At 38.5% G+C, this 13152-nt stretch overlaps 1 protein-coding gene across 2 annotated transcripts in view; it reads left to right on the top strand.

Annotated features, from left to right (window-relative positions):
* The window catches only part of PECAM1 (platelet and endothelial cell adhesion molecule 1), a 63152-nt gene that overhangs the window by 42731 nt on the left and 7269 nt on the right, over window positions 1-13152 (top strand). For both annotated transcript variants that reach the window (XM_081317650.1, XM_081317649.1), the window contains 2 exons: window positions 2147-2200; window positions 12033-12055. In XM_081317650.1, the coding sequence (XP_081173776.1) occupies window positions 2147-2200; window positions 12033-12055 (77 nt within the window). The remainder of the gene's footprint in view (window positions 1-2146; window positions 2201-12032; window positions 12056-13152) is intronic.

Below are 13152 nucleotides of genomic sequence, written 5' to 3'. Positions count from 1 at the left end.
AAGATGGGCCACCTGCCCTGAATTGTTAGCCTGAAAAAGCTACCGAAGCTACACAGTTCAGTTCTGCCTTCAGCCTCCTGAATAACAGATTAAATCGAATGTTGAGCAAGCGGACCCTTCTAATTTCTTGTTCTTTCCTTCCAATAGCTGCCTCTCAACTGGGTCTGAAAATTTGCCTTTTCTTCCAAAACAGAGAGGTTTTGGGGGAAGAAAAGAAAAGAAATCAGATTATGGGTCACCAGCAGGAAAAACAACTTCATCACTTTTCTCTTAATGCAAACAAATCCATATTAGGTTGACTTCTGAAAACTAGCTCTATAAAAGATAACCTCACCAGAAGATGACTGTGGGCAACTGAGGCTTGAATATGTCTCCCCAACCTGTTCCCCCTTAGAGGTCCTGCATTCCAGCCATCATATAAGCCATAAGGCTGCCTAGCAGCTCCGTGCATCACTTGACTATATTTATCTTCCAGGGCTTGAGTTCTGCTCATCTATGGTGTGATGTCTGCGTATGGAATTATTTTTCCCTATTGGCTAGCTTAGAGAGCAATACATATCCTCTGTTCATGCAAAACTATCCTTCATGGCCAATTTATCCTGTCCTCCTAAAGCCCTTATTGGAGTATTTCCATCCTGCCAATCGTTCAATCAACGGAGGGAATGGTGTGAGAGGGAACATGCCCCCATGCCATAGGAGAGGGGGAAGTAGCGAAAGAGTGCTAAGGACAAATCTATTTGGCCAGCATGGAAGCAGCAAAAATGCTCCACTTCAATTAGTCAACCAAATGTCTTGGCATTTCTCCCAGCAGATTTGAAGACACATCTGACAATGCCTTGAATCCAAACTGGTCAGTTCTAGAGGAGATCAACCCTGACTGCTCTTTAGAAGGCCAGATCCTGAAGCTAAAACTCAAATACTTTGGCCACCTAATGAGAAGGAAGGACTCACTGGAGAAGAGCCTAATGCTGGGAAAGATTGAGGGCAATAGAAGAAGGGGACAACAGAGAATGAGGTGGCTGGATGGAGTCACTGAAGCAGTAGGCGTGAGCTTAAATGGACTCCAGAAGATGGTAGAGGACAGGAAGGCCTGGAGGAACGTTGTCCATAGGGTCGCGATGGGTCGGACACGACTTCGCAGCTAACAACAACAAACCTAGACAAGATTGTGATTAGTCAGTATTAGTTTTGTGAGTGCTTGTATGTAGGAACTTAGAAAGCAGGCCACATCCTATCAGAGATTTAAGGGCCTCATAAGCAGGGATGATCTCATTTGATATTTTAAACAGAAATCCTTAAAAGGTTAAGAAAACCTTCAAGCTGTCATGCCAGCACATTTCCTTTCTTCTACAAAACAAGACTGAATGTCTCACTTCCAAGTTTGCATAAGGTTCCATTGTTTTTCCCTCTTCTAGATGCAATCAGTTTGGTGCAGACACTTAATAACGGCATCTTGGTTGTTATTAAAAATGTATCTTTGTATATGGCATTATTGAAAGCGTAGGATCCTCTCATTAAAAAAATAAATGATAAATGAGTGATGGATATGCTTTCCTGGATAAAATCATTAGCCTATCATTTTATGAAAGATTTGTAAAGGGGAGGAAGATACAGAAGGCGCCATCTGGGTCACCTATGTTGTATTTTGATCAGTAGAATAATTTGCCAGAGAATTAATTGCCTGAATTCAGGATGTTGTTTACTAGACACATTCATAACAATCTTTCCAGAGGAGAGGGGAAAAAATAGGAAAGTATGGAAATAAATTCTGTTCACATTTGCAAGAGATAACCGACATATCATTTCTACACAAATGGTTTATAGCATTTTCTGGAGCATACAATCATTCTTCTGCAAAAATAACAGCAACGAGAATAGGCTGTATATTACTTCAACAAGGGCAGAGTGATGCTATGAAGATGCTAGAAGGCAAGGAAGTCACTGATGCAGAAATAACTTCTGCAGATTGAACCAGGGGTCAGTTCCTTACCCACTGGTTAGGGACCAAACAAGATAGAGAAATTATGGCCTGTCCCAGCTATATTGGAAGCAGCTACCTTGATCAGCTTCCCAGCCACCTTTAATTATAATTTATTTTAACCCATTTAGAGATAGTAACTGATTCTGTGCTGATTTTATTTTCCAGCTCCTGTAATGAATAATGAGACAGTTTATACTGAAATCAGAAAAAGTATTAATGGTAAGTAAACAAATGGGGGGAAAATAGATACAAAAGTTAAGTATCTCTGCTGGCACTTTTACACCTATTTTTTAAAGAAAGAAGAAAACAAAAATAATGAATTCATAGATTGCAAACTCATACTGTACTAGACATAATGAATATTCTTGGAAAGAAGTCTCATGAAATTCTGTGGAATTTAAGTTCTGAATATATACAGTCACTGTGTAGGATTATAGGAAAGCAACTAAAGCTTATAATTTTGCTGAGAGTAAGTCCTATTAATGGGATTTACTTCTGAGTAGTTATAAAGTCAAGGATTACTGTGCAGGCAGTTATTAAACTAGTCATTAACATTGTGCTGATGGTACATCTCAGTTCATCCTTTAAGGCATACCTAGCGTTATTCCTGGTACATTATTCTTGATCTGAGTAAATCTCTCCAACGTTCCTTGTATGGAGTCATTTAAGCTTGATGTCATCATAATTTGTGGTTTTAAAACTTTCCTTGCTTGTCATCCAAATGAAACACCTCATGATTGCTTTCTATTCCTTATTTTTCTTCCCTTTTTTAATGTGGTAAATTATCCCGTGGCGAATTGTGCTGTGGCAAATTGGCCATGGTAAGTTGTCCCGTGGCGACTTGGCTGTGGCAAGTTGTCCTGCAGTGAGCTGGCTGTGACAAGTCGGCAGTGGAGAATTGTCCACAGGAAGTTGTCCCATTCCACTCCAGAGTGCCACGAATCTTGTCTTTTTAGTGTCTTCTGGAGGCTGGGCCATACAACTGATTATATGCATTAGATAGGTGTCAGCTCTTAGCAACCACACAGATAGATTTTTCTCCATGACGATTAGGGACAGATTGGCCCTTCAGGTTTTCCAGCAGTGCATCCATCAGCACTGTAAATGAATCTATCCATCTTTTCTGCTGGTTATCCTCCTCTTCTCTTTCCTTCCACCTTTCCCAGCATTAGATCCTTTTCCAGAGAACTAGGTCTTCCAGGTAAGATAATTTGAGCCCGGTCATTTGTCCCTCAAGTGAGAAATCTGGGTTGATTTCTTCGATGATCCCTTTGATTGTTGTCTCATGATTACTATTGTTCTGGTACACAGGTTATTTTTATCTAGGGATGAATGGCAACCTTTCATTAATTTGCACAGGAAATAGTACATGTATCTTTGGCAAGTATACTTTTTACCTTCCAAAATATCGGACAGTAATCTCTCTACCTCTATGCTAATCATATAACCATGTAATATTTTATTCTGACTTTTTTATGTCTAGGCTTTTTAAGTGCAAACTTTTGGGGATGTTATTGTTAGTGCCGTTTTACTGAACTTTATCTTTTATAGTTTTGGAAAAACTGATTTGGAAAAAGTACATGACTCTTCAAATATAGAAATGTAAATATATAGAAGGTTTTCAGGAATAAGTGGATCTCTCGCTGCCTGGTTATTTCTATACTTTTATTTATGCTCCAGTCCTAAGAGTCTTGGAATAATATTCAAGGGAAGATGTGATCTTCTTAGCTCTTAGAAGAGGTGTTCACAATTCTTATGGGGTACCAATGTTGGTGGGAGGAAGGTGGAATAGATTGTAGAGTAGATATTTGGTGTAGTATGAACGTAAAGGTCTTTTCAATCTGTAAACATGTAAACATGCCTGACATGGATGGAGGTAGAGGGGTATCAGCTGGGAGGTAGTGTCAATACAATCAGTCCTTAACTTACCACCATAATTGAGCCCAGAATTAAGCTGACCCACCTGACATGGGATCATATGATTGCAGGGCGGGGGGAAGCATGACTGTTTATGACAGCCAAGGTGCCCTAACGGATATAAAGCGCCTCTTCTGTGGGCATCATAACTTTGAATGCCTGGTCATTAAGTGATGACTGCCTGTAACGTTTCCATTTTTTAGAATATCCCAAAGGTGCTTTTTCCAAAAGGCAAGGAGGCTTTCTTGTTAAAATCAAGAAAGTCCAGTTGCTTTTTGGAAAAAGCACCTTCAGGATAACCATCACCTGGATGATTGAGAATCTCAATAGACATTTCTGAGAATGCAAAATTTGATCTGCCTCAGTTTGGCTTGGTTTAAAGAGTTAGGTGGATTTTTCCTTTTCTTCCCGCCTCCTGGTAGGGGCCTGATATAATTCTACATTTCCTTTTTGCATCATCACCTAGGGTGAGGTATAAGTTGCTATATTTTATGCAATAATTCTCTTTTGGAAAAAATGATACTAAAAACAAATTTCGCTGTTACTTACTTCATCAGCCTAAATGAGTTTGTGTGGGGCATGTCTTGCTTCAAATCTTTTTTAAAATCAGTATTTTGTTTGCTGTAAGGAAAAAAAGTGTTTAATCAATGTCATTCGATTAAAAATGTGATCTGGATTTGATTGGCGAGAAGCACCCCTTAATTTTATATTCTGTCTTCTCTCTTGCACATATCCAGCTGCAGCTTCAGTTATTTTTGGAAACCTAGTAAGAATGTATTGTTCTAATTACATCTGTTTTTCCTGTGGGATACACAGGAAAAATGTTTCAAATAGATAAGCAGGACATCACACAACATTAAAAGCAGTTTGGAAGTGTAGTATGTTACTTATTGAAACATAACTGTGTTTACTTTAATTATGGAGATAGTTCATAATGGTATTTATATAAAAACACACAATCCACCCATACAGGAGATGCAACAAAATAAAGAGGTGGGCAAATATCTTGGCCTATGAACGCCATTTAAAACCTCCACTAGCTTCTGAGAGTCTAAAAAACAAACTATGAATTCTAGTCCTTCCTTAAGCATGAAAACTGGATGGGTGCCTTTGGGGCAATCACCAGGAGACTGTGAGTTCTAGTCCTGCCTTAGGCATGAAAGCTGAATGTGTGACTTTGGGTCAGTCACTCTCTCCAGGTATGCTCACTACCTTGAGTTATTTGTAAAAATAATAAAGGGAAAAGTGTAGCCTTTTCGACTAACAAAACTTCTGAGCTAACAATTCCCAGAGAATTCCCAATTCTAAAGCAGCACGGCACATGCTAATAGTGACATCTGGAAGCGTTCCACCTCCATTTCACTCATAATTGGAAAATGTACTTATGTTATTTGTTAATTTCCATCATGCCGTTCCATAGAAGAGAATTGTGCCTTTCCTCCAAGAGGTCAGGCAATCAATGACTTTCAGTACCTACAACAACTGTAATATGGGCTCATTTGGTTCGAGAGATGGTGATGGTTGCCCAATGAATTTCCAAGGCTCAGATTGGATTTGAACCAGGGACTCCCACTCCTAGTCCAATACTGCATCTACTGCACCAAACATACTGTCAACACTACACAGACACTAGAGTTATGTAGGTAGGAATGGAGAGAGAGAGAGAGAGAGAGAGAGAGAGAGAGAGAGAGAGAGAGAGAGAGAGAGAGAGAGAGAGAGAGAGAGAGAGAGAGAGAGAGAGAGAGAGAGAGAGAGAGAGAGAGAACAACTAAGGTGATAAGGTGATCAAAGGCCTGGAGACTAAAACATAATGAAGAATGGCTACGGAACTTGGGATTGGCTAGTCTAAAGAAAAGAAGAAATAGGTGAGACATGATAGAAGTGTTCCAATATCTGAGGGGCTGCCACAAGGCAGAGGGGGCCAGGTTGTTCACCAAAGCACCAGAGGGAAGGACAGGAACCAATGGTTGGAAAATGATCAAAGAGAGAAGCAACCTGGAATTAAGCAGAAACTTCCTGACAGTGAGGACAATCAACCAGTGGAACAGCTTACCCCCAGAAATCGTGGGTGCTCCATCACTGGAGATTTTTAAGAAGAGACTAGACATTCACTTGTCTGGGGGCTGGACTAGAAGACCTCCAAAGTCCCTTCCAGTTCTATCCTATCCTATCCTATCCTATCCTATCCTATCCTATCCTATCCTATCCTATCCTATCCTATCCTATCCTATCCTATCCTATCCTATCCTATCCTATTCTATTCTATTCTATTCTATTCTATTCTATTCTATTCTATTCTATTCTATGAGTTGGTTCCCATAGGACCACCATGACCAGAGTTATGCCATTACAATATTATTATTTATTGTATAAAATAATTTTCTCTGTCCAATAGCTTTCTTTACATTCTTTTCTCAGGCACAAACATGGTGCCAGGATGCATTCCCCAAATGTTGCCACTGAATTTTAATTTTCAATATAATGGAAGGAGGGAATAATAAAATGCATGGGGAATCATTGAGGATATTTTTTTGCTTTAATTAAACTACCACTACATTTATTTTCATTTTTGTTTTCCCTATCTGACATCTATAGCCCAGATAATAGAAGGAACCTCTGTCTCCCCCCTCACCAAATTTCCTCTGTTGTGTACTTTACTCTACTTATGGAGCTTTTCTTTCTCTCTACAGTGTAATAGAGATGGGTCTGTTGTATTCATGCTCTTTTGATGTGCCTTGAATATTGCCCACTTGCATTAGAACATTTGTTATCGTGGAAGGATGTAACTGACTGTGAACATTAGTTTGTTCTATTAGTCATTCATTTCTTTCTCTCTTGACTTGCTGTTTGAAGACACTTGTTTCCTGTTTTATTCTATTTAGTTGGTTGTTATACTTTAAAGCTGCATCATACAACTTTGGACATATTCTTGTATTAAACAGATCAGTGTACTTATTATTTTATAAACTTAATAGGCTCTTCATATTGTAATGAAGAAAAGCACTGCTTAGGTCTCTCCTGGTTCTTTTTAAATATGCACATCTAGTATGAGAATTATGCTGTTTGTGTCTTGGGTATTGATACAGTAATTGAGTGACAGTATCTAGAAGCCAATAGGAGAAAAAAAAATCAGCAAATCAATGACACCAACTGATAAGAATTTCAAGGGAAAAATTCAGAATAAAACCCATGGTTTGAATTACGATTTTGTTCCCTAGAATTGTAGATTTGGAGGTGGACACAAGGATCTTCAAATTCAACCTGCTTCAATGTTCAGGAAACCCAACAAAACCCTCCTTGGGAGGTGGCTGTGCACTAACTTCTTAAAAGCCTCTAGAGGTGGAAAAACCTTTTATAGGAGGACTGTTCCACTGTTGTGCAGGTCTTATCCAGAAAGCTTCTCCTGATATTTAAATAAAATTTTGTTTGCTGCAGTTTATACCTTTATTTCTGGTCCTAGTTTCAGTGGCCATGGAAAATAGTTCAAGGCCACAAATATGGCTACCATATCTCCTAAGTCTTTTCTTCACGCTGCTCATCCCAAGGTCCTTCTGTCTTCCTAGGCCTTCTATCATCCATATCACTGTCATCTGAAACCTCTCCAACCTGTCCATATCCTTTTGGAAATGCGCCCAGAATCATACACGCTACTCTGAGAATGGGCTCAGCAGCACGAGATTGAAAGAAACAATTATATGCCTGTTTCTGATATGCTGATTCTTTCTTTAATCATCTGTCATGGTGTAACATAACTCATTATGTCTTCTGTGCTGGAACATTTCTGCTGTGACCAACACAGCCTTGGTCATTGCCTATAATATTTTCACAAAATTATATCTTTACTCAGCTTATATTTTGTTTTTTTCTGCCCCATTTTGGCTATCTCACACAACCAACAATCTTCATGCAAAAGTATGTTTGCCATTTTAAAACCACACCATGAATTGGTAAAATATATTTTGGTCCAGCGATATTAGGTTAATTATCTTTTTTTAAAAAAATTGCTATAACACTAGCCTCCCCAAGTTGTTCTAATCAACAAACTACTCATTTGTGCTGTGCGCTGGAAAAATGACTCAGTTTCTAGGCGGCAGATTTTGTGTCGAGACAGGAAGATCTCAACTTAACGTTCTGCCCACCCACAACATTCTGTGGAAAAACAAATATTCTCAGCAGCACCAGGCATGAGAAAATCTTGTTGCATTTTGCAGAACTCTAGAAACTTGTCATGCCAATTTCCTGCTTCCAAATCCCATACCTTCAAAGGATACTTTCATATGTCATGGTTCCAACAGATGAAACACTTCAAAAGAACTTCGAGGCATTATTTACCTTAAAGGATCTTTTATTCAAGCAGCATAATATTGGCACTTACATAATTGAAGCCAAAATTCTACTCCCCTGGGGACATCGTATCAAAGCACAATTCCCTCCTCCAATTAACAGTCATAAATCACATTCCCCAATTAGCTTGAAGCACCGGCTTCCTCTCCAGCTCACCAATTCTTTATCAGTTCTGAGTCTAATAACCTTGGTTCTCACAGGCTACATTTTAGTGTTGTTATGTCTAGCCGGACTCTCATTCACATCTCCCCCTCCCAACATCATCTAATTCTAAAAGCGAAAGGGAAAAATGGCTACATTTCCATCTGTTGTCAATGCAAAAACATCCATTGTTAGCAGCATTGACATTATATGAGTCGAGATCCTTCTTAGCAAATACCAGCCAGGTTTGGAATCCCATGAAAGTGTTAAACATCATTTTAAAAATACTAGGGTTGGATATTTTGCCCAGATCCGGAAGAGCAGATGGACATAGCATCACGGAATTCATAAATTGTATACTGTGTGTACTTTGCTCATTACCTTACATATGGTTGGATTGACAATTTTGCAAGAGTCTTTCTAGGGTTACTCTGCTGATCCAATCTTTAAATCTTGAATGCATTTGCCAAACAGTTGGTTATTCTACAGTACCTTTGTTAAAAGTGCAAGTCTAAATTATTCTCCTTCCTTTGGAACTCCTCCATTATTTCCTTATGAAATAAATATTTGGAAACATAATATAGGTAGGCCTCAACCTACGACCACAATTGGGACTGAAATTTCTGTGGCTAAGCAAGACAGTTTACGACCTTTCTTGCCACATTTGTTAAAAGTGAATCACTGCAATTGTTAATTTAGCAACATGATTCTTAAGTGAATCTGGCTTCCCCCATTAGCTTTGCTTGTCGGAATGTCACAAAAGGGGATCACCTGACACACACACACACACACACACCGGGGACATTGCATTTGTCATAAATACATGCCAGTTGCCAAGTGTCTGAATTTCAATCACGTGACCATGGGGATGCTGCAATGGTCATAAGGGTGAAAAACAGTCATAAGTCACTTTTTTCAGCGCTGCTATAATTTCAAATGGTCACTAAAGAAATTGTTGTAAGTTGATGATTACCTGTAAGCAGGTAGTGTCCAGATTTTTCATGAACGCAGAGTAAACACCTGAATGAAGGGTCAGCATTACATTCTAAAGATCTAATGCAGCAGTAATGAAGATAATCAGCTAATGGGATATGGTAATAACAGTAGATGCAGCCCCATTACATCCGGGGTGTACTAGAAAGTTGATTTAAAGTGATCTAAAGCCACATTTGGAGATGAAATAATTTAGTTGTTTTAGTATTAACATAGGTTATGAAGCAGAGAAACAATCAGCTTAGCCTTCATCATAAAATATTGCTGGCCACCAGACTGATATAGGGTGAGTAAAACATGGGATATCCGTTGATTTTTTTTTCAATTTTCCACCTCCCATAAAATTAACGAATAACTTTTCATTTAGAGCTCTGGAAATATACAAAATTTATAATTTCCTCCTTCCTGGCAAGACAATAGTTAGCACGCTACAAAAGTCTTGAATAATTTATTTCAGATATGTTATTTCAAATGACTCTTTGATCTTAACTGGCTGAAGGGGATTATTGTTCTGGAGTTTATCTTCTTTACAAAAATCACAATTGCTTTCCATATCTTATGTTTGCCTTGTTAGTCAAGACCATACTGGCTGGGGGTTATGGAAGGTGAAGTCAAACTCATCAAATTGGAGAGGGCTGAACAAAAGGTTGAGCCACATCCTCTGTCTTGTTTTTCTTGCCAAGTATATATCTGTGCAAGAAACCTCTATTTTGCTGAATAAATAATTGGAGAAGAGCCTCTGATTAATATGAAATAAGGGATTTCTAACTTTAGAAGGTGCTGCAAGGGAAGGGGATGAGGAAAACATCTGCTTGCTTATTTTTTAAGCTTATATCCCACATTTTCTCAAAAGCTTAAGGTTCCATGGAAAGCCACAGAGAGTGGCTTTCTGGGAGAAACTGGGTGATGGTAGTTACCGTATATTGTATGTTATAAGAAAAAGGAAGAAAGCATTATAGATAGTCCCCGATTTATGATCATAGACCATGGGGATGCTGCAGCTGTCCTAAGTGTGAAAAATGGTCATAAGCCATTTTTTCCCCAGTTCCATTTTAAGTTCAAACAGTTTTAAATGAATGGTTGTAAGTGAAGGACTCCCTATAGAAAGAAACTCAAATGTATTCTGCTTTGATTTTCTGGAGCACATCAGGGAGATAAGGAAAAATGCAAACAGGCTTTCACAATATTAATATAGACTACCGTAATTCTTATAAAGTAGAGTTCCAGAATTCTTGTGAAGTATGTTAGCTTGATCTACTCAAAGGGCTGACACATGCTTAGCACTTCATTTTTTTCTCTTTTCCCACAGCAACCATTTTCCACGGTCTGTTGGGCTGACAAAAAGTGACTAATCAAAAAACATTCCCTGAGTTTCCATGGCCGACAAGTGAACTAAACTTGGAGCATGAGTTTGGTGGAAGAGTTGTATAGAGAGTATCAAGAATAGCCTTGAAGGACCAAAGGAAGACCCATTATAGAAGCAACAGTCAGATGAGAGGGGCTTGAGTCCTTGCCAGAAAAATACCTTGAGATAATATATCTCAGATAGGCCTCTCTCTAGTTCCCAGAAGGTGAGGGAAGGGGAAGCACATTCAGACTTTCAAGACTCTACTGCCATAGCTGTTACAGTAATGTTATTCTGTTTTTCTAAGAATCTTGTGAAATACAGTCTGGATTCCCAGGACGGAGGGGCTGCATTCGAGAGGGAAAAGAGGCAGGGATGCATGGAAAGTTTGGTTGGGAGGAAGAGAGTTAAAACAGGTCCTCCCTAGCGATTTCCAGAGTATATCTATCGTGGTCACATAGCTGCTTTCTGGCAAGATTTCTGTCTATAGGTGAGGAACAATAAAGGAATATACTCAGAAATAACCCCATTTGTCTTTCTTGGTCCAATCATGAAATGCTAAACATTCCTTCAAATTTTAGCATTTCTATGTGATTATGAAGTAGGGAAATTTCCAGTGACTCAGTTTTGTGTAAATAATGGACGTAAGCCTTGTGGGAAGGAAAAGGACTGCATGGCGTGGGTTAACATTTTTAGTTTTAGAGATAAAAACAGACTCTCTGGTTGGATATTGCTTGCTTTCCTCAGAATGTTTTTCCACATTATTTCACATTATTAAAGTGTACTTCTGTGGTACCCTGAGGACTTATGTCGTCATAAACATCACATCTAATTCATGCATTGAATCTGTCATATGCCTCTTTTGACAAAGTATATTAATTAGCATTTCTCAAGTATGGCCATTAGAATTAATGCTAAAGGGAGGTAGCAGGAATAACTGTTGCTTAAGGGTTGTCCTTGAAAAATCCACCAGTTTGGGGGCTATTTCCTTTTTCCGTTTTCTCTGCAGATAAAACAAACTAAGCATGTTTATGAATTACTCTAATATATTTTGCTTTTTTAGCCTCATGGATATTGATTTAAAAGTAAATCTTACTTTGTTCACTGGGTAAATTGTTCAGGTTTATGCAGGAGTTGCAGAAAAAGGTTTATAAATAATCATCAAATCAGAATGCTTTGACCAATTTTTTTCTTGATTTCTGAAATTGATGTAAATGAAAGGAAAATCTTAGAGCGCTTGAATGTACATTTGTCTACTAAAGTGATACACTTGGGAGTGGTAATTTTTAATCTATATCTTACGATTTTCAGATGCTGAGGAGAACAGACATTCTGTAAGTATATTTTTCATTTGACTGGTGCATATTTGGAGATGTGTTTAATATTTCAGTTGTCAAAACAGAAGCCAAGTTGTCTGAATTTGATTCATAAATATCTTTTAGAGTCTGTTGCACTTCATTAAGTGTATTCTGAATCTGTTGGCTGTATATCATAAATAAACAGAAAGAGATGTTATAAATTTAATGCTTGATATGGATTCAAGGAGTACATTGCTCTGGATTAGGAGCATACAAGTTAACTAATACCCAGCTTGTATGTATATTGTATACCCTGTTAATCGTGGCTATCCTGAGGACATCTCTGCTGCTCTTGATTGTGTAATGCCACATTACTGCTATATCTTTATCTGTGGCGGAGACAAGCATGTCTCAGAAAAAAATATTTCCAAACTCTAAAAAACGTTTGATAAACCTGTTAGAAGAAGCATGCAATAAATAATATAAAAAATAAGGCTAACCAAATGTACATACCAAAAAAAGATATTGAGACTTTAGAAAGAATGCTGAACAGTTGCAGGAACTTGATATGTCTAGTCTAACGAAGAAAAGGACTAAGGGTGACATGATAGCAGTCTTCCAATATATGTGGGGCTGTCACAGAGAGGAGGGAATCCACCTATTTTCCAAAGCACCTGAAGGCAGAACAAGAAGCGATGGATGGAAACTTATCAAGGAGAGATCCAACTGAGAAGCAAGGAGAAATTTCCTGAGAGTGAAAACGATGAATTAGTGGAACGGATTGCTCCATCACTGGAGGTTCTTAAGAAAAGATTGGACAGCTATTTGTCCAGAATGGCATAGGATCTCCTGCCTGAGCAGGGGGGTTGGACTAGAAAACTTCCAAAGTCCCTTCCAACTTTATTATTCTGTATTCTATTCCTACGCTGCATGTTCACAGAGCAGTTGGTGGTTGGATTTCCTAGTGTAGATGGCACTGAATGGGCGATGGAAAGGGCATCAGGGAATTTACAGTCACTACCCTGAAGCTGCTTAGGATTACATTGTATTGCAGTAGAAACATTGCCTGGCCTCAAAGTGGATATGGTATAATGATAAGCTGTGGGGTCAGTGCTATTAATGCTAATACATTT

Source organism: Vipera berus (genome assembly GCF_964194415.1).
Source record: "Vipera berus genome assembly, chromosome: 2".
NCBI classification, from domain to species: Eukaryota; Metazoa; Chordata; class Lepidosauria; order Squamata; family Viperidae; genus Vipera; species Vipera berus.
This window is presented reverse-complemented; position numbering and strand designations above follow the sequence as displayed.